The sequence below is a fragment of the Macrosteles quadrilineatus genome, unplaced genomic scaffold (assembly GCF_028750875.1).
Source record: "Macrosteles quadrilineatus isolate MER2022 unplaced genomic scaffold, UCM_ALF_1.0 Scaffold_2__2_contigs__length_208266976, whole genome shotgun sequence".
Lineage (NCBI taxonomy): Eukaryota > Metazoa > Arthropoda > Insecta > Hemiptera > Cicadellidae > Macrosteles > Macrosteles quadrilineatus.
This window is the reverse complement of record NW_026542595.1, coordinates 171,579,275-171,600,538: the sequence shown is the minus strand read 5'-3', so window position 1 is coordinate 171,600,538 and position 21,264 is coordinate 171,579,275. Positions and strand designations below refer to the sequence as shown.

At 35.6% G+C, this 21,264-nt stretch overlaps 1 protein-coding gene across 1 annotated transcript in view; it reads right to left on the bottom strand.

The window, feature by feature from the left end:
• Positions 1 to 6,627: 6,627 nt before the first annotated feature.
• The window catches only part of LOC128987082 (uncharacterized), a 51,646-nt gene continuing 37,009 nt past the window's right edge, over positions 6,628 to 21,264 (bottom strand). Inside the window, exons 6-8 of the mRNA XM_054407778.1 lie at positions 11,080 to 11,298; positions 8,793 to 9,045; positions 6,628 to 7,015 (exon numbers count right to left, since the gene is read on the bottom strand). Coding sequence (XP_054263753.1) covers positions 6,858 to 7,015; positions 8,793 to 9,045; positions 11,080 to 11,298 — 630 coding nt within the window. The 3' untranslated portion in view covers positions 6,628 to 6,857. The remainder of the gene's footprint in view (positions 7,016 to 8,792; positions 9,046 to 11,079; positions 11,299 to 21,264) is intronic.

Sequence of the window (21,264 nt, the reverse complement as noted above, 5' to 3'; positions counted from 1 at the left end):
TACAGTCTATGCATATTTAAAGTGGTCCAAACTTTGCATATAACCTTTATTACAAATACTGACAATTTATCAAATCTCGTATTCATCAAATATCGATTAGGTGCGATATTATTAAAGCTATGACATATATTTACGTACTTTCTAAAGTAACATATTCAATTACATCAATAGTACTTAGAAACTAAAATGAACAGGTTTGGGTAGTTCCCAATCACCACAATGTTCTTGGTCTTATGTGATCGTTGGTCGTTCCCCACACAATTCGTTGACAAAAACACATTGTTGACTTATCGAGAAAAAAAAAACTAAAAGAGGAAATAGTAGATTAATCACTTGATCTATTTTATTCTTTTGTACTTTTCCTTTTTTAGCCTGTGAGAAACACACGGAGTAAGGAATAACTTTCATTTTATTACTGTAAGCATCCGTCAATATTCCGAAATATCCAACTTAACAGTTTTATAATCAACTCATTGACATTGAGTGGTTAAAATGAGGTGTGTACTTTTGTACAAGTTAAGAAACACTCGAGAAAAACAACAAACTTTGGGTTGTATTTTTTATACATAGCGTACATGAAAAGAAATATTTTTAAACCCCTTTGACCTGTCAATATGGCACTGTATCGTATTTATTTGTATTGCCACTTAATCTTGTTTGATAGTAATCAAAACTACAGCAGCAAAATTAAAAAAAATCAGCAAACCAAAACGTAACCTTGAAACAAAATCACTGCCTCAGATTTTACATGGGCTAGAAGTCTACTTTCATTGTCCGAAATATATATACGAAACTGGTTTACGCTAAAAACAAGTTCAGTAATTATGCATTGAGGAAATTAAGTGCAAAATGAGTGTATTAAGGGATTAAACCGTCACAAACCGCTTTAAACTTAAAGCAAATCATAACGCGAACGTTTTATGATTTGCACCTAACCACATGAGCAACTCAAACATAATGAAACACACGTATCCTTGCGCCTGGAAGTAGACAAGAGGTCGTCGCCGCCAAACAATGTGCTCCGTTTATTTCCTAATGAAACGCACGGAATTCAGTCTTCTGATTGGGAGGAATCGAATAAAAGCTGTCCATTAAAGACTGTTTCTTGGAGAAGAATCCGATCTCTCAGAAGAATGCAGTCGTGTCGCTGGAATGGCTGACGGAGCTGCTTACAGGGTACATGGGCTCTAGAGGAAATGTCCTACTGTTGAATTTGGCTTTGTCTTGTTTGTTTAATTGCACTTACTTGTGTGAGTGTGGTGTATAACGTCTAAGCACCCAACGCTCTTAAGCTGTGGCATTTTTGAGTTAATACCATAGAGGATTTCACTAGTCTGTGGTAATTACGTGAATTTTAAAAATATCCATGAAAGATTTTCCATCGTCGTACATTTTTTAAGAGTTCTTATTTGTGGACTTTTGGTCCTTCACAGAAGATTTGTGAATTGCTTTGAAATTAAAAAACCTAAGATACGAACCTTTGTGTAACGAAATTGGATTGTGAATTTGTGATATCAAACTGTTCGTACACTACCAATATGGACCCAGATTAACGATGCTATTAAGGCAAAAAGTGGTGTTTTGTAGGAACAAGTTACCTCTACTTGGACCTTATCACAAAAAAAGCGTAAAAACTCAAAAAAAAATAAAATAATTGTATTTGCCAGAATTTGGTTTAAATTGCCTATACACTTAGAAATGTAGCGATTTATATAGAAATATGTAAAGATGATACTCATCCCAAGTAGGAAATAACTTTTTCCTACAGTCACCCGGCAAAGTGGGCTTGCACTGATTATAGTACAGATCACTGCTAATTGCTGAGTTTACTTACTTTGCCGCACACTTTTTACTTGGTCACACACCAGTATTCCAACCAAACAACACAAAACAGCGTGCTTTTATTATGCACGTAATCCGTGTATGCTTGGAACTAGGTTGGCAACACTAGAACTACGATCAGCTGGTATAGCGTTTCCAATTTCGTTCAATGTTTGGATTTAACCTAACCTAAAAACGTGTTGTACAGTGTTTGGAAGACTAATTATTTATATTATTTATAGTAACTGTAGGAAAAATATAATGTGTAACACGAGTACAAACTGCCTTTGCTGCACTTGAGCAACTTTCCACACTCGCATACAGCTCGCAAAGTGCCACTTTGTTCACTAGTTACACAAATAACTATTTGACCGTGTATTAAAGCACTTACTAACTATTATAAACACTCGTTTATTGCTCGGTATCGTAATTAATTGTCAAACAATAAACCCAGTTTTCAGGTCCCTGAGGCTATATCAAATTCGTGAAATTTTGTACAAAAAAACACACCAATGCTTTATAGCAAGGGATTTATGTCACTGAGAAATACTACGTAAAAGTATGTCCTTACAACACGATTACCTGGATGTAGCTAGGTTTTTAATAAAATTTGTCTTAGTTGATGTGAGCCCCCTACAGATTGCGCTGATCTAAATTACTGATTTCTGCCGATTACATGATGGTTTTTACCAAGTCAAACTCATGGAATGACTTATTATGAGCTATAGCAACTGTTGTGACCCAGCAACTGTGTCAGTAACGAAAAATAAGGTACAAAATATAGTTTTAGACACTAGCACAATCTGTAGGGGGCTCACATCAACTAAGACAAATTTTATTAAAAACCTAGCTACATCCAGGTAATCGTGTTGTAAGGACATACTTTTACGTAGTATTTCTCAGTGACATAAATCCCTTGTTTACAACAGGAAAAGTCGACAGCCGCAGATGACAAAACACTCACACCTTTCAACGCAAAACATCTTGAAATATTTAATTATACAATTTACTAGCTGTTGTACCCGTGCTTTGCAACGGGAAGTGGACACAGAATAGAAACGTTTTAATCTTTACATCTGTTGCATATAATAGTTATACACATCCGCCAACGCTTTTAGAAACTTGTATGTCCCTTAATAAAAACGTTTAAGTTATTACTTTCAAATCTGATAAGTATATAGTGTATACCACCATTTTGGTTTTGATTAATTTTAAATCTTGTGTAGGTTGATATGAGAAAAACTGACCAAATCTTTGAATAAAACTTTAACATACATGATTTACCTTCATCTCCCTTAAATACATATCTTTTTTCTTTATTTTTCACATTTTAAATTTTAATTTGAAGTTGCAAAAATACTAATTATTAAATTTAAATGAACATTTTTTAAATTTCACACTTATTCATATTAAATCCCAAATCCTTTCATCTTCAGTTTCTTCACTCACAATAAATCATTAGCAAAACTATGTCAGCTGTTACAAACTTTAGAAACATATTTTTGTGCCTTATCAATAGTCTTTTGAAATATTAATGAAACTATATCTATACTATAAAAAATGTTAAACAAATAATTTAGCATTAAAGACAGCAGACAAAACTAATATGATTATCAAAGCATCAAGGACTAAAAAATGCAATAGCAAATACAGTATTATGTTTCATGCATATCTGAATCTATTCTACAAAAATATCATCAAACAACTAAATATTCGAACCAGATCTTTTAATCAGTTCAATCGTCCATTGCCTTTACATTTTCACTCTTACTTACCTTTGAGTAAACATAGTAACAAATAAGTCATTGGTTTTAGAAACAAAGAACACTGTGTACTGCTTAGTTATATGATATTTTCCTTGGTTTAATTTAATCAGTGTGGTGTGGCAAAACACAAATAATAAAATTATCAAATAAACGTGAACTGAAAGCTATGTTAAGATAAAATAAGATTATTTTGTATTACCATTTAATAATTAAGTATAGCTACACATACATAACAGATGTTAGAACACAAAAATCGTACAAATTAGTTATTGATAAAAAACACAAGACATAAATTTACCTAAATATACATATAAAAAAATGTGATGTGCAACTTATGGTAAGTTAATCTAACGCATGTTAAGCAGTTCAAATTTATTTAAAGTTGCCTCAAAATTCATGCAAAACATCTATACATTGTAATTTTCTTACTGTTTCCATGAAAATATATCAATAATATTAATTTCATGACACTTAAGGCACTTTAAAAATCGAAAGCAAAACAGCCTGAGTTGATACAGCAACGCTTTTAATAATATTTCTTTTTATTTCTATAATCAATGACATCATTTTTGAATAAATGATCTTTGATACATTTTTAGATTAAATAAACCAACTATGTAATTGTGGGAAGTGTTATATTTAATTTTTCATTGGATCAGCTGTCTTCAATTGTGAAATATGCAATTTGGCAGTTCTTCTTGTTTACATTGAAATGTCTAAGCAAATGTAAACATTGTGAGGATTTTCATTGCAGCCATGGAGACCAATCAATATTTACTTTTAAAATCCTCACCTTAGAACATTTAAAGCCAAAGGGGCAAAGCCCACAGTCAGCATCGAAGTGTGAATAGTCCTATAATGGTCCTTGGTATGGTAACTATATTTTTGTAAAATTTAAGCCCAGTTAGTTCAGTAGTTTATGTGCCTATTAGTAATACACATACAGACACCACTAGATTTTTATATAATAGTATAGATTTGTAAACAGTTTTATTGCATTGATGAATTCGTGTAGATTTATTGGCAATTTAACGCCCTGACAAGGTGTCTATGAGTTTAATACAATAAAAGTTTTCCCTGTTACACCCCTTTTTCAGCCGTCTACCTATCCCATTGCTACGATTGAGGTATCATTTGAAAGCTTATTGGTCTAGCTGAGAGACTAATGGTAATAAAAAAAGGTGATTTTCTTTAGGGCTTCGCCCCCTTAGCATTTAATTTATTTCTATATTTCACTTCATCATATCATATCATATCAAGATCATATGAACTAGGAGGCCCCTAACAGTTCAAGAATAAAAGCCAACTTTACTTCATGTATTCCACTACACCTAACATTCCGTAGAGAGATTATATTGACAACTTTATGTTATTGATAAGGCCGAGACCAGGCCCACTTTTATAAACGGGCAGACTGAGCATATGCCCAGGGGCGCTGGTGGTTTGGGGGCGCCCACTGGGTGCCCCCAAACCACCGCCGGCCAGCACTAGGAAAAAAGGGGGGCGCTGCTCTTGGGTTTGCCCAGGGCTCCACTGACCCTTAACGCAGCCCTGGCCGAGACAACTAACTGACATCCCCCATGTCAAGGAATTCCAGCTTTATCAGTAACCCCACAGTCAATTTCTCAAAATAATGCTAGAGGGTTCATTCATTGGCACAGAAGTACGATATGAACTGACGCGACGTGACGAAGGAAAATCAAACTTACACTGTAACGGATATACCTCCCTTTGAAGTTAGAACGTGTCTTCTCAACAAACATATATTTTTTCTCAAACACTGATGAAGTCGCGGAAGTGTTTAACTACAAGATCCACCAATACTATCTAAATACTTTTTAAAGGTTCTACCAAAGGAAGAGATACCATATAACATACTAATAATAACTCCGATGACGTACAGGATAGGAAATATTTTAATCATTGAATGAACAACCAAATTTGGCAACTAACGCAATATTGTTATTGTTTTTACAATGTTAAATGCTCAAAATATGTATATTTCACCCAATTCATCGCAGTTAGATGAATTAACGTAAGCCTTGAAAGTAACCGTCGATTTCGACGGGTTTCCCCTAGTTTTATATAACAGCTGATCATTTTAGAGTGTTTAACCACATATAGATTAATCTAGAATTAATCTAGATTAATTATAGACCAATGAGCAATTATTAATCTAGATTATTAAGCAACTAAAATGTTTATGACAATGAATTGTAAATAGGTTGCAGAATTATTTGATAATATTGTAGCCTGATTGATGTAGATACACTCTTTGTTGTGTAAAATCGACAAATTTTATTAATTGTAAATTACTGTAGTAGTGTTTTCACAAAAAAACTGTTTTTCAAACAAACATAATCTTTGAAAGTTAGAAAGGCATTGTATTGGATTTGTTTTGTTTCGAATCAAATCACCCTTTCATAAGTGATTTGAAATGTATTTCATCACATTCAACTATTAAAAAAGCTCATACTTTCAGAATTTTGTAAAGAATATACTCATAGTTTAAATTAGGCCTATTTTTTAACGTGTAGTCATCTCCCAAGAGGTGCAGGGAAGAATATCTTACTTGTAATTGTATTGTAAGGTAAGGCCATCTAGTTTAATTCTTATATTAGGGTGGTGCTGGGAGTAAATAGACGATTTAAAATTAAATAGTTTGTTTTATTATTACTTACAGTGTAGATAAAATAACCTAAAAGTAAACAGCATCTATTTCGAGGCCTCTAATTAGATATAGGAACAATTAGGAATTCAAAGAAGGAATGTAAACGCTGTTTCAAAAGATATTACAAGATACATTCCATGATTAATTAACAAAATAGGTTAACATGGATTTTTTCTAAAAACTTTATGTATTAATACACATACCTCTCGTTTTAACTAATAAATGTTTGCTAAAAATTTAAAAAAATACAATAAAATATTAAAAATACATAAAATGTTTAAGTGGTTTTCAAGAATCTCATAATACTGCAATACAATAACATAGTTTTACATAAAATCAACTAACTAAACTTATGTATTTACAATAAAATTCTAAACTTTCGATTTCATCAACGTAACATTAACACTTTTAAAATCTATATACACATCAACATTTACAAAAAATAAATTACACTTTGAACAGTCTAAAGCAATTCAGTTATATTTTATTATCAATAACGCATTTAAAATGACTTTGTACATTAACTTATAATACAACATGCATTGTGCAAAAGTATGTACAGCTAAAAATTATAAAGTAATATTTTTTGGTTTAGGATGTCATACAACAAAACTGGACGTTTGTTGGTTTTGGTCCACGAGATGATCTTGTGAGCTTGGCTCAGAACATTTCTGTTGAACAGCTGATTTAGATGACGTCATTGGGACATCTGGTAGTGGAGCAGAGTCTAGAAGCAGCCTTACAGGGGGCGGGAACACTGTAAATTAACATACATATAAACATACATATATTTCAAAATGTATTTAAGATAAAAAACATTACATTTCCGTTGGTAAAACTAAGTTTTAGAGCAGGCCCTCATATTTAAAGGCTCAATCCAGAAAATTAAATATGTTAAAGATTTCTTCGAATGAAGTCTATATTTTTCTCCAAGCTTAATAATGTTTAAATATATAATAATTTAGTAAACATGTCTTAAAGTTGAGTTTAATTATGGAGACAATTTTCAGACCACATTTATTTCTTCTTTTCTTTAATTATTGTCATTTGAGAAGATTTAAACCGTTAAAAACGATAAAATTGTTGATTTCTAAACGGTTACTTCCCGTCCAGTACCAATCCAAATGAGTAAAGCCCACAATGTAATATTTACTCTAAAAAAGAAAGGCTTTTTATCAAAACCAACGCAGTCCTAAATAACCAAAATGTCCACTCGAAGTCTACAAAGTCAATGATGCAGTGAATTAAACCTTGAATATTGCTAGTAGACATTTCATTCCAAAGATCCAATGGATTAGAATTAACTAGCTGTACCCGCGGGCTTTGCCCCGTTTAACTTTATAAGCGAGCTCGTTTGCATGGCTCAACCACGTCCTGGTTGAAGTTCGTTCGCTACGCTCACTCACTTTTAGGTTGGAGCTCGTTCGCTGCGCTCACTTGACTTCAGGTTAGCTCGTTCGCTACGCTAACTCGCCTCCAGGTTGAAGTTCGTTCGCTACGCTCACTCACCTTTTGGTTGCAAATTAGCTGTTGTCATAAATGTAAAAGAAATAATAGTGCTGCACCCTGTTGGTAATCCTTGTAACTTTAATGCTATTGAACATCATAGAACAGAACCAACTTGTTTAATTGAAACAGCTGTTAAGATTCATTAATCCCATTTAAATATGAGTACTCATAAGGTTAATATGGGAAACTCCAGAGCCACTGGGGCGGAGCCCGAGTGTCCGATCAGAATAAAAACAGCTTAGTTTTCCTATTTAATGCCTTAGCACTGAAGGGTGACATGAAGCCATTCGTTCGCTACGCTCACTCACTTTTAGGTTGGAGCTCGTTCGCTGCGCTCACTTGACTTCAGGTTAGCTCGTTCGCTACGCTAACTCGCCTCCAGGTTGAAGTTCGTTCGCTACGCTCACTCACCTTTTGGTTGCAAATTAGCTGTTGTCATAAATGTAAAAGAAATAATAGTGCTGCACCCTGTTGGTAATCCTTGTAACTTTAATGCTATTGAACATCATAGAACAGAACCAACTTGTTTAATTGAAACAGCTGTTAAGATTCATTAATCCCATTTAAATATGAGTACTCATAAGGTTAATATGGGAAACTCCAGAGCCACTGGGGCGGAGCCCGAGTGTCCGATCAGAATAAAAACAGCTTAGTTTTCCTATTTAATGCCTAAAGAATCAGTGTACAGAATTTCAGCCTCCTAGGTAAATGGGAAGTGGGAGAATTAGTGATGAGTGAGTGAGTGAGTGAGTGTGTCAGTGAGGGCTTTGCCTTTTATATATTTAGATTATGGTTAAAATTGAGCCTTCTACAGAATGCACTGATTTAAGTCGGGGATTTAAGTTACCAATTCCTGCCTTATACGACATAATTAATTATAACTAAGCCAAACTAAATGGATTGCTTATTGACATTTTGTATCAAATTCAACAATCATTGATTACAAAATTTAAGTCTACATCAGTATCCATAACATTCTCAAGTTGTTTCACTTAAATTTTCTAAAAATATTCAAAGCAACGTACATTTAAAGCGGTCGCAGGTCCTCTCGTCGGATTTCTGCACTTTGACCTCCTGGCCCCGCGATCTACCGGAGATCAGCAAGAGCACGAGGAGGAAGAGCAGAAGAGCGGCTGCGACTCCTGCCACACCCTCGAACCCAGGGTGTCCGTAGACAGGGTGACTGTGTGGTGCTGGAGGGACGGACAGGGGTGTGGCCTGCCGTGTGTCTAGGACTAGAGGTTCACTGACACTCTGGGCGTCCCTGAACAGCTGAACCTGCAAGAAAAGAGGATTTGAAATTTCGGGTGGAAGTATTGATAAGCATTGGGTGGAGGTTTTGAGAAGCTTTTATTGGAGGCATTGAGACGCATTGGGTGGAGGTTTTGAGAAGCTTTGAGTGGAGGTATTGGGAAGCTTTTGGTGGAGGTATTGAGAAGCTTTTATTGGAGGTATTGAGAAGCTTTGGGTGGATGTATTGAGAAGCATTGGGTGAAGGCATTGAGAAGGTTTGGGTGGAGGTGTTGAGAAGCTTTGAGGTGAGATATGGTGAAGGTTTGGGTGGAGGCATTGAGAAGGATTGGGTAGAACCTTGAGAAGTTTTGGGTAAAGATCTTGAGGAATTTTGAGTGTAGGTCTAGAGAATGTTTGGGTGGAAATCTTGAGAAGGTATTGAAAAGCTTTGTTTAGAGATCATGTGAAGGTTTAGGCGGATGTCTTACAAAACTGAGGGTATATGTCGGAAAAATGAAGTGTAAAAGAGGCCGCCAACCTCTTAAAGAACTACTGTACATTTATAGTTATAAATGTTCATAAGAAGCAAAACTGCGACAAACCCATCGAGAAAACATTTGTAACCATTCTCCATGACCAAGGGCTTATTACCTTGATAATTGACATGTTACAACAAAATGTCCGCTACCATGAACAGTTTCAAACCGCAAAGGACAATTTATCATCCGCTGCGATTGCAGAAACAAACTGTTCCTTGGGGACAAGCAGAGAAATATCTGTGACAAATGTTTTAATAAGAAACGTCTGTAACAATGTGACATAAATCTGGGGCGCAGCTGAAATATAGTTGTGGGGTAATGGAAAAATCTGAATTGCTGATGGCGCGATAAGTCTTGAGCGTCGCGCCTTCCCCGAGATGTAGGGAAGTGCTAGACAAACAATAGATTAGAGTTGGATAAGCAGAAGAATAAGTGCAATCATCTATGCTTTAGGGTGTTTAAAAATAACGTTGGAGGTGTAATGGGTTAATAGGTGTTAGAGTAATAATATAATGGGGGGATAGGGTAAAAGGTGACCTGTAATGGATTAAAGTGGAATTGAAACAGTAAATGATTGTATTGTGACAGTGTTGGAGGTAAGTAATGTTTTTAACCTTAATTGTAAAGGGTGAAGGTACATGCAAGTAATAGCTTACTCAACACGAGAGCCAAATAAGTAATACAGTAGGCTAATAATTATTGTTAGGTAATACAAGTAAAATATTATTTTGTTGTAGACGAATTATAATTATTTTCATAAGAATTTTACTGCCTATGCATTTTCTAGCATATAAAACATGACGATTCTAATTAAAGGTTAAGCATTTTATCAATAAAAGTTACGAAATATGATTTTCCGTAGAGATAAATTAACAAAAAAGATACTATTTATAATAACCATTATGGAAATAGCATTCTTCCTTCAATATATTTCTACCGGCAATCATATTTCTGTGCCCCTTAAAGTCAGCCAGGATATCAGATAAAGTAGGTTAACCAATACAATAAGAGAAGACAAGACAATCTAATGTCTTAGACCGAACTTCTCATATCGTCTAGATCCTAGAATCCACTCATTGGTCTAGGTTTTCTGTTAAGAACAATGCTTAATTCTCATACTTTATTTATGTGAGATTTCATCATTTTAAGTACAACATATACTTTTAGAAATTTAAAAAAATATTTTACTTCCAATTCATACAATTGTCACTTAAACTCATTTTTGTGTAAGACGATTTTAGTTTAGTTTTCGCACTTTATTGTTTAATTAATTATCGAAGGAAATTTCAAAGAAAATTCATAGAATTGTTACTTGCAACCTCGATTTGAAAGTAAACTTTTTGGGTTGTAGATAAAAACACTATTTTGCATTTTTCTCACAAGTGTTTTGTAGACAGTGTTTAACAATATTAAAAATCCTTTTAGACACCTCTGAACCCTTTTCGAGCTAGAAACCCCTTTTCGATTATCATTTGTTTTACAACCTCTTCCGAATTGAAAGCTTCATATTAAGAGATAAACATAATATTTTTCTTCTTACCTGTATCCTATATACAGTGTCTGGCCACAGGGACAATGTTACACAGGTAGAGTCAGTCAGGAGGTTCCCCTTCAGTCCTCCACCCTCCAGCTCCCAGGTGACCAGGTACAGGGACTGCGCCCCCTCGGTCCCTTGGACCCCTCGTGGCTCCCAGGACACCTCGGCTATCACCAGCACCCCCTGGTGGATCAGGGATACTTCTCGCATTCTCCAACCCTCCTGGAATAGAGAGGTAGATTGTTTTAGGGCTATAGTTAGAATATCAGTATATCTCAGTATACGTAGAGTATAGCCATATCCTCCAACAAAAGGGCGCGGCGTTGCAGTGTGGCAACGTCGCACCGGCCGGCCTGTTGTCAGGGTAATAACAGTAATAAAAAAGTGTATACATAAACATTGCGCAGAGGCTCCTTTATCAATTGAGGCAACAGCTGCTTCGGTTGGTCGGGGCTGCGGCGTTGCCACTTTTACCACAGTCATGTTAACTTTTGAGTATTGAGAGTATTGACTCACTGACTCACTCACTCATCACTAATTCTCCCACTTCCCATTTACCTAGGAGGCTGAAATTCGGTACACCAATTCTTTGGGCATTAAATAGGAAAAATAATTAGTTTTTATTCTGATCGGGCTTTCGTGCTCCACCCCAGTGGCTCTGGAGTTTCCCATGTTAACCTTATGAGTACTCATATTTAAATGAAATTAAAGAATCTTAACAGCTGATTCAACTAAACAAGTTGATTCTGTGATGTTCAATAGCATTAAAGAGTTAATATGTTTACCAACAGGGTGCAGCACTCTTATTTTTTTAAATTTATGACAACAGCTTGCGACCAAAAGGTGAGTGAGCGTAGCGAACGAACTTCATTTAACCAATAAACAGGTTACTGTCTTAATCAGGTACTTTTTGACGTCGTATGTGATGCGGTTTGTTTGATCGCCAACAATTAGCAACTTAATGTTGATGTGTTCTCTTTAATGCAGAAATGACTATTACGATTGAAATTATATTGTAAGCAAGTAGGTTATATAACATTTTGTTTGGCAAATACGCCACGTAAATTGGAAACCAGTTATTCGATTTATCATCTTATTCACTTAAGAATATTTTCATACGGCAAGAATTTTAGCCTTTGATGACTAAATAGTGGATTGTAATTTTTTAAGATGCAAGGTTTAAATATTTTTTTGTTTCAATGCAACAAAGTATTAAAAATAACCTTATTCGTCTATTATACTATAACAAAACTCATGATCCCTCGCCCAAAGCAGCTACAAAGCCATTCGCTCATTAACAGATGGTCAGCCAACCAAGAATGTTGCACGGACCCTCATAATTTGCAGTCGTTTATATAAAGATAGAAATTATAGCAGTTACAACAATGAATTTATACGGGAATAATGACATAATGTACGGTTTTAAAGTCGGAAAGTTAAAATGGTTTTGGGATCTGTTATTAAAGAGTTTGGAAACGGGCAATTACGCGAAGGAATGATAAGGGTCGACGGTGGCGCGCCCCGCGGTATGGCGGGAACTACAGAGGCGGGCCAGCTGATACATAGAGTAATATAGAGTACTAGGCCTAGAGTACTATATCAACCACTGAGCTAGAAATGCAAATGGAAGGTAGCACTGGCACGGCATCACTGCAAGAAAAACACGCTGTAACATTTTGTTATGTTGGCACCAACTAGGGGATTCGACCAGATCGTACATTGGCTCATGGCTTTATTACAACCCCAAAGTTTATAATTATAGGGAAGCTATGTTTATGCCAGAAAACTGTTAAATGCGATGTTTTACAATGTTTAACGGGCTATTTTCATATTTATGCATTTGTATCTATTATGTATCTATGTAAAATACACATCGAGCCATAGTCTTCTGATGTTTAAAAAAATTAAGTTAAAAATTGCCAAATTTGATTCAAATATATCCATAATCAAGCAAACTACAGTTTAATTATTCTCGATAAGAACAACATTGGAATTTTTAATTTACACTTTTTTATTTTCTCCGTAACCGTTTATTATACAAACGGTTCAATGTACTAAAATATTATTTTTAAGCTCTTCAAAATAGGTTTTTTTATTTTAAATTTTACGATTTTAGGCTCAAAAATGAGAAAACCCAATTTGTATCGCAGAAAACCCACAAACCATCTTTAGGCATTGGATGTGAATGTTTGTACCCAGTAGTTGACCATTTGCACTTACGATTCTTGGTAATACACTAACGCATCTTATTATTCCAGTGTTTATTCATTGTCTTAGCGAAAACACAATGCGATCTTAAAAGAAGCAATTCTTTATTTTAAGATAAAATCTACTACTTTGGTGTAAACTGCAAAGTTCCTTTGATCTTCCCAAAGACACAAGATCGTTATGGGTCCAGAGGCGGACCCTCAGCCAACAAGCAATGACTAGTTCCGAGAACACGGGCTAAAAGGTGGGATAATTTGCCATCATTACCAGGCGCCGACCCTCCGATCTCAGCTGAGTGCTTTCATCAGCTGACGCGGGATAACTTCTAACTTTTAAACTTAGTTCCACCTGAAATATTTAAGTTCTTCCCAATTGAACCAGAGCGGTGACATTCTGAACCAGACTAGCACTATATTATCAGATCAGCTAAAATGGTTGATGTTTAGATTAATTAGACCTACGGCGTGCTCTATCTAATCACTACAATCCTCTGGTCTACAGTCATCATCCGGTTGCCGTTGTGACTCATATTGTTGACGGCAGTTAACTGCATTGCACAAATCAGTTGAGGGACAGTCTTGGCATGAATCAGCTGTTCCCTATCAGCTGTTTATTTGATTTATTTTGATCGTAGTTAAATTAGTAGTGTTCTCCTGAATATTTATGATTTGTTCTCTCCAAGTGTTCGATACTTTGTAATTGTGAATCAATAGATGCTATGATTTAATATGATGCAAAGCTATTCTTTGAATTTATCTTAGTGGAATACAGAAGTTGTTTTATACAAGAGTAATCAGTAATTATTAATGACAGCAGCTGCATCGATGACTCGATTAAAATGTTTTAAATTTCTTAAGAAATTTATAAAAAGGATATCTACGTCCATTGCCTCTAATACAAGGTCGTGGCGAAACAAATTTGGCAACGTCGCAGCCCCGTCCTATCGAATAAGCTGCACAAACGGAGATTATTCAGAATTTGTATGTTCACACGCTTGTTATTACATAGAGTGGCCGGTGCGACGTTGCCACACACCATCGGTTTAGTATTAGGGGAGGCTATGCTACTCTTCTTTACATAGTCAAACGCCATAGCCATAGTATAGTTCTCAACAATTGTCAAAAACAGCTGGGCCTAGGATCCGAATTCCTCCACTTCCTCCAATCGTCGGCCAGCTCCTGGTAAGGATGGTAAGCCACTATGCTGTACACGTCTGGACCGCTCGGCAATACTAATACCTCTCTATATCATTCCACTGCCCGTCCTCCATGTTAAACAATTTACTTCGTTTTCCCTCCCTGGAATCGCATATCGTCCCCATCTATCAAACCTTTCCCAACTGGAATATAATGATGTCTGCAGCCTTCACTGCAGCAGCCTGCGTGTCGGGTGTATAAATGTGTTGATTGTGGGATAAAACCGGTATTGCACTGTCACTGGTATTGTTCTGCGCCGTTTAGAGGGTAAACGGGCTCAAGGTATTCAATAATTCCCTCTGGGGCTGGGTTTTTGTGATTGATAAACATCGACAAAGTATTGGAGAGGCAGGAGAAAAACTCTTTGGTCTTTTGTGATGCGGAGGATTTCAGTCGGTATAGTCATTGAGGAATGGTAAAGTGAAATACGATGATATTATACGCCGAAATCGTAACGACGTGTACAAATTTATTTAGTTCCATATTGTATGAAAACTTAATCTATTCCTGGAATTTCCGTTAGTTTGTTTGACCTTATGAGCGAAGCCCGTTTACTTGACAATTAGATTGTGTGGGCTTATATAGATTGTTGTGTGGGCTAGTCACGATCAAATTACGAACCAATATTACTCAAACCATTTTAACAATTTCCAAACGTACATCCAGAGTTGTAAGGTTTTTTTGGCCAAGCCATATTGCATTGGTGAAAAAGTTAAGAATGATTCTTGTGAAAATCTTAAGTAACGCAAAACCAAATAAGAGACAGCCTTAATCTTCTGGCCCTTAGTGTTAAGCCATTCCAATCAGAAACCCATATTCAAATCTAGGCAAACTCTTTCAGCATCACATTTACAAGGCTATCTTATCAGCCTTTAGCCTATCTTATCACCTTAACTGCCATCAACAATATCCTGGCCCAACTAGTAGCCTATCATGGCCAACAAATACAGACCAACCAGTAATGTCACGTGCAGTCCATTGGGAAGAAGTTCCCTTACTCTTAATAACCTCAATTTACGACAATCAGTAGGAGCCAATAGATTTAGTCTTCTGGTCCACATACAATGAGTAGACTATAGGCAATGGCAATGGTAGTATCACGGTCAACTAAAGTAAACCAAACAGTATCCAAGCCTAATCCGAGGGAAACCAGTGTCGACTCTCTCAACCGAATCTTTGTTTTGGAAATCAGAGCCCTAACATAGTAGACATTTAAATTACTTTGTGTTATACGCTTCTAACGAGCCACCATTTATCTTAGGACCTATCTAGTATCATAGCCAACCAAACCAGAACATACAGTAATGTCAAGTCCGGTTTTGGTGGCAAGCAGTCTATTCTCTCCAATAACCCTTTCTTTCGGCAAAAAGAATCTCAAGAAATCAATAGTAGTCTTCTAGCCGATCTAGTCTCATAGCCAACCAAAACGAGAACGGACAGAAATCTTGAATCCGGTACGGAGGAACGCGATCTCTACTCATACCTATATTACTTTATCTTAGACAAGAATTCTTAGGAAACAACATTATACTTCTGGCCCAACTGCAGTCACAGCGAAACAAACCAAAACCGACAGTATTCTGAAGTCCGGTCTGGCGGGAAGCGGTCTCTTGGTCTCTAATGACTCTTTGTTTCGGCAATGAGAGTCATAACATACAGTACAATAAAGTAACCAACAGGAATAGTAGTAGTATTGAGATTAGTCTTCTGTATGACCATAGCCAACCAGACCAGAACAGACAGTATTCTCAAGTCCGGTCTGGCGGGAAGCGGTCTGTACTCTCTAATGACTCTTTGTTTCGGCAATCAGTCATAACATACAATAAAGGAACCAACAGTAATAGTAGCAGTATTGATATTGGTCTACTGCATGACCATAGCCAACCAAACCAGAACAGACAGTATTCTAAGTCCGGTTTGGCGGGAAGCGGTCTCTACTCTCTAATAACAACTCTTTGTTTCGGCAATCAGTCATAACATACAATAAAGGAACCTATAAAGTCCTTAAATTATATAATAAACATGATACAAGAGAATGTAGAACCTATTTTATTCAACCATTTTAACTGAATGACAATCATATAAACACAAACATAAACATTAGAAAACAATAACAAAAACCACGTGTATTAAGAAATCAGATGTTGATGACAACTCCTTATTAGAACCAATAGTAGTAGCAGTATTGAGATTGGTCTTGTGTATGACCATAGCCAACCAAACCAGAACATACAGTATTCTCAAGTCCGGTCTGGCGGGAAGCGGTCTCTACTCTCTAATGACTCTTTGTTTCGGCAATCAGAGTCACCTCAATAAATAAACGCTGCCGTTTGTGAGCCTAGAGACAAATTGAAGGTCGCCCAGCCCTCACGTTTGCCATGACCCTCGTATTATTGGATCCGTATCAGCAATTAACTAGTAATTCACAGCGCCCTCTCCCGATCCGGCGGTTTGTTTCTCTTCCTATAATTATGTTTGGAAGAAATTTCTCGAAATGCGATTAATAATATATAAGTAATTCTGCTTACGTTTTAGGAGAATCGTTGTTCGGTTTTGATATTGTTTACTTAATGTTTGGGGAAGAACGGATTGGGGTCGGGTTTTATTAAAAAAACATAACTTGAATCTGGGACTAAAACATTTACAGTTTGCGTTGTTGATTATTTTGTAATACGATCTTTGATATAGGTTTATGTGTTTTTATTGCGTCAACTATTTTTCCAAACGACACGAATATTTTTAAAGAATTTGTCTATGATACATATGCCAACATCCAATCATAGGATGTTAAATCTAAATTATTTGAGCCATTCTCATAAAAACGGATCGCGATACAGTCAAATTTGTGGTACATGTTTCAGGCCCTTTTCCAAACAAACATATGAGTATAAAAAATGGCAAATAAATTTGGCACACCAAAATGAAGCTTAGAGTTTGTATATTTGCTAAGTGCTCTCTAAACCAAAGGCTAATTCCCAAATGGGATTAAATCCAATTCCTATAAAATGTTTGTGATGATTTATTTAGCCTGAGGAAATTTTTAGGTTAGTAACAGAGCTTTGTTTGGTTCGATAGGTAGTACAAGTTTTGTACAATATTGCTCACAGTATTCTTTGTGATTAATTTAGTAAACTACTAGTAATAGGCTGGACTAAAATCGGAGGATGGTAAAACATAATTTCATGAAGCATCAATATCAAGTAATTTATGTTATTGCTCCACTAAGGTATGTTTTTTGATTCTTTTTAAGTCTATTAGCATAAAAATATAAGTAGGATTTTGAAAGTAAGTGGGTACCTTTTTAAACATGATTTAAATTAAATCATAGGGTTACAGTATTTTTAACGCACTTCAGCACCACTTATACTCTAATGGCTACTTAAGAAAGTTAAAATCCTTATCTAAATAAAATTAAAAAAACTTCACTATGTGGTAAAAATAAGTTTTTATTCTAAAACTAATAATATACGTGTAACTATTTTATACAGGAGGTCTAAAGAACACCATCATTCCCTTCCGCATTCCCTTATAAATCTTGTGTATTCCTAACCAACGGATTAAAAACACCCAAAACCACCCAATAGCAATAGTAAAACTATAAACAAATATAGTTCATTCACAAACAAAATAAATCCCCAACACTATAAATCAATACAGTAAGTTATACAGAGATGATTTACTCCTAGCCTTTTAACAAATTCACTTACATATATTAAGGCCGGGTTATTAACGTCTTCATTCTGCGCCGCGGGTGTGAGGAATCCATCACGCGGAAGGGAATGAAGCGTCAGCTTGACAAGCTAAGTGCAGCGATATAACTACAAGGCCGGGCGATCAATCTTGCTACGCTGTATATCAGGTAATAATTCTATCTTCGATTTCGGGAGAATTTCCGCAATCTGTTGAACAGAGTAATTTCGACAGTCGCTCGAGGTGGTTTTGAGAAAAGGGTTTGGGGTGGTTCGGGTTAGGTTGGTGTTATTTTTTATAAAGTTTTTTTATTTCAATAATTTTTTTGCAGTTGGTAATTGTGTTGGATTTTTAAATAGTTGCAAAGTGGTGGGTAAATTCCCAAAAAATGTATTTGTAATTTTATTTAAATCTCTTGGACAATCAAGTATTTTATTGTTCAAAAACTTTTGGTCCTTCGAGCCGGATAAATAATTGTATTACGTATTTAATAATGAATTGAGATGTACAAACCTTTGTATGATTTTCAGCCTGAATTCACAATTTCACTTTTTATATGTAAAACCTACAGATTATTAAATAATTTTTTACGGGAAAGAAATTACTTAGTAAAAAAAACACTATAAAATTGTATACCGTTTGTAAGCTTAAATATATTTATACTGTAAGGGATATTTTCTATTACCCCCTTTGAAAATCGATTGATAGACTTTTAGTATTTTGAAAAAAGTCTATTAATGTAGCATTTAAAAAAGCTTATCTAGTTTCAATGCTAATACTAAAATTGTATTTACTTTTACAATAGAAATGTAAACATGTTTGTGCATTGGATTGTAAATTATTAATTACGATCACATTTTTAAAACCACAGTTCTAATAAACTCATAGGACTAAAAGCAGAGTTTATGTTTCGAAACGAATCCATTTACTGTGTAGCCGAATCATTGTATTTTATCATCGTTATCAAAAATCTCAAATTACACCTTGAACAAAAAATACTTAAGCAACATTGCATCAATATTACAATATATAGAAAGAGTACTAATAAACCAACAGAGTATAATTATTTATCAGATAGATAATCCAATAGCAATAGAAATAAATCAATCTTGTAAATAATATAACTTTCGTCATATCAGTTTCAAAAGACATACAAAGGACCAATCCACTCAAAAATTATTTAAACAAATTTGAATCATAGGATGATTTTTCTGTGTTTACTGCATGCAAGGCACTTCAAGATTTCTTTGAATAAAAGAACCATGTGATGCTGGCAGAGGTTCATCTGATTAAAATTGCCGGACTGTAGCTGGTGACGTTGACCGCATGAGAAGTGACATCTTGTTTATGGGAACCTCCAGTGGACGCATCATTCAAGTTGAATGTACTTTTTATAGCATGTCTTTTAAGTAACCCTTTGCCATTAGATGTTGATACGCATTTTCTACTACATGTATTAAGATTGTGTCATCTATGAAAATCTCGCGAAGTCATTTATAAACTGACTCCTAATAATAATAAGGAGCTTGATACGATTGAAGAAATAAACGACCTTGCTAAAATTTTACACCTGAACATTTTTGATGGCATATAAAGTAAAGAGCTCATTAATGCCAATAACAGATCTTGAAAATCATGCTGATGTTCCAGGCAGACCATCGAAACAAATAGGCTTAACCAAGGTCCACCATATATTTATTTATTGTTTATTTCTTACTTATTAGAAATGTTTTTGAAAGTTAAATGAAGCAAATATTTAAAAAGTCTTAAAAAAACTACTCTTCCTAAAAGGAATCTGCAACCATAACTTGTGCTGATTCATTTTCTTGCCGAATGCTCCCAACATCTTGAAATGAATATTAGCCTATCAGTCGAATAACCCACATTCGTCCCACTTATATTCCTAGGCTTAGCTGGTAAAGAAGATATAAGTTACCTTGTACTAACCATAAGTTCATCATATTCTTTGAACACAAATATAGACAAAAATAATTAAAAATATAGATCGTTAGCTGTTCTGCGGTTATCATAGGTTCTGGCGCACACCGCTGAGAGCGCCATGTAGTTACGGCCTACGCTCTATGTAACTACACGGTGCTCCCAGTGGTGTGCACCAGAACCTATGGTAACCATGGTAACCACTGCACGGCTGACATTCCATATTTAATTCTTTTTGTCTATGACACAAATGAAATTCATGTTCTATAGTATTTCAATCAACCCAGAAACCTTTCAAGCCTATCATGCACATCCACCAAATCCTTCCCCGCAACTTATACATTTTCCTAAAACAGAATCCTCACTAATTGCACGATTGCAGGAGATTACTTCCTCAGAGGTAGCACATTATCAAATTACAGGTCAGCCAGACCACGTGACCTCATAGCTATTACCTCCTCTACCAACATTCGGCCTCACGTATGGCCCAGGTTATTAGTGGCTTGTGGGCGTGCGCGTGCGGGCGAGTGCACCTGCCGCGCCTGCGCAGCTTCCCGTGGAGCCTCTAGCGAAGATGAAGAAGGAGACTTTGAAAAGTTTTACCGCATATTGAAATAGGTTTGCCAAGAAGTCATTTGAGATGTAGAGCAAACGGAAAAGAAAAAGGGAGGTAAAGAGGATTTTATTTCTTAAACACGTCAAATGTTTTTTTCGCCTGTGCAGTTTTTTCGTGAAGCCTCTAGCGAAGATGTATCCAGGCTTTTATTCTTAATAAGTGTGGAGCCAGTTGTGCCGCATATTGAAATAGACTTGACAAGAAGTCACTTTACATGTAGAACTGACGAAAAAGAGGAAAGGTTGTAAAGAGGACTTTATTTCTTAAAATACGTCTGAGGACGAATGTTTTTTCGTCTGTGCAGCTTTCTCTGTAGAGCCTCTGGGGAATATGAAGTATGCTTAGACTTAAGTGTGAGGATAGTTTTGCCGCATATTGAAATAGGATTGGCAAGAAGAAGTAACTTGAAATAGAGAAGAATGCCTCATCTTTTCGTTCATCTGACACAAATAATGAAAGGAAAAAGAAGAATATAGGAGAATTTTTTATAAAGCTTACAAAATGGCGCAGTTTTTAAAATATTTGGCCACCCTATTGTAT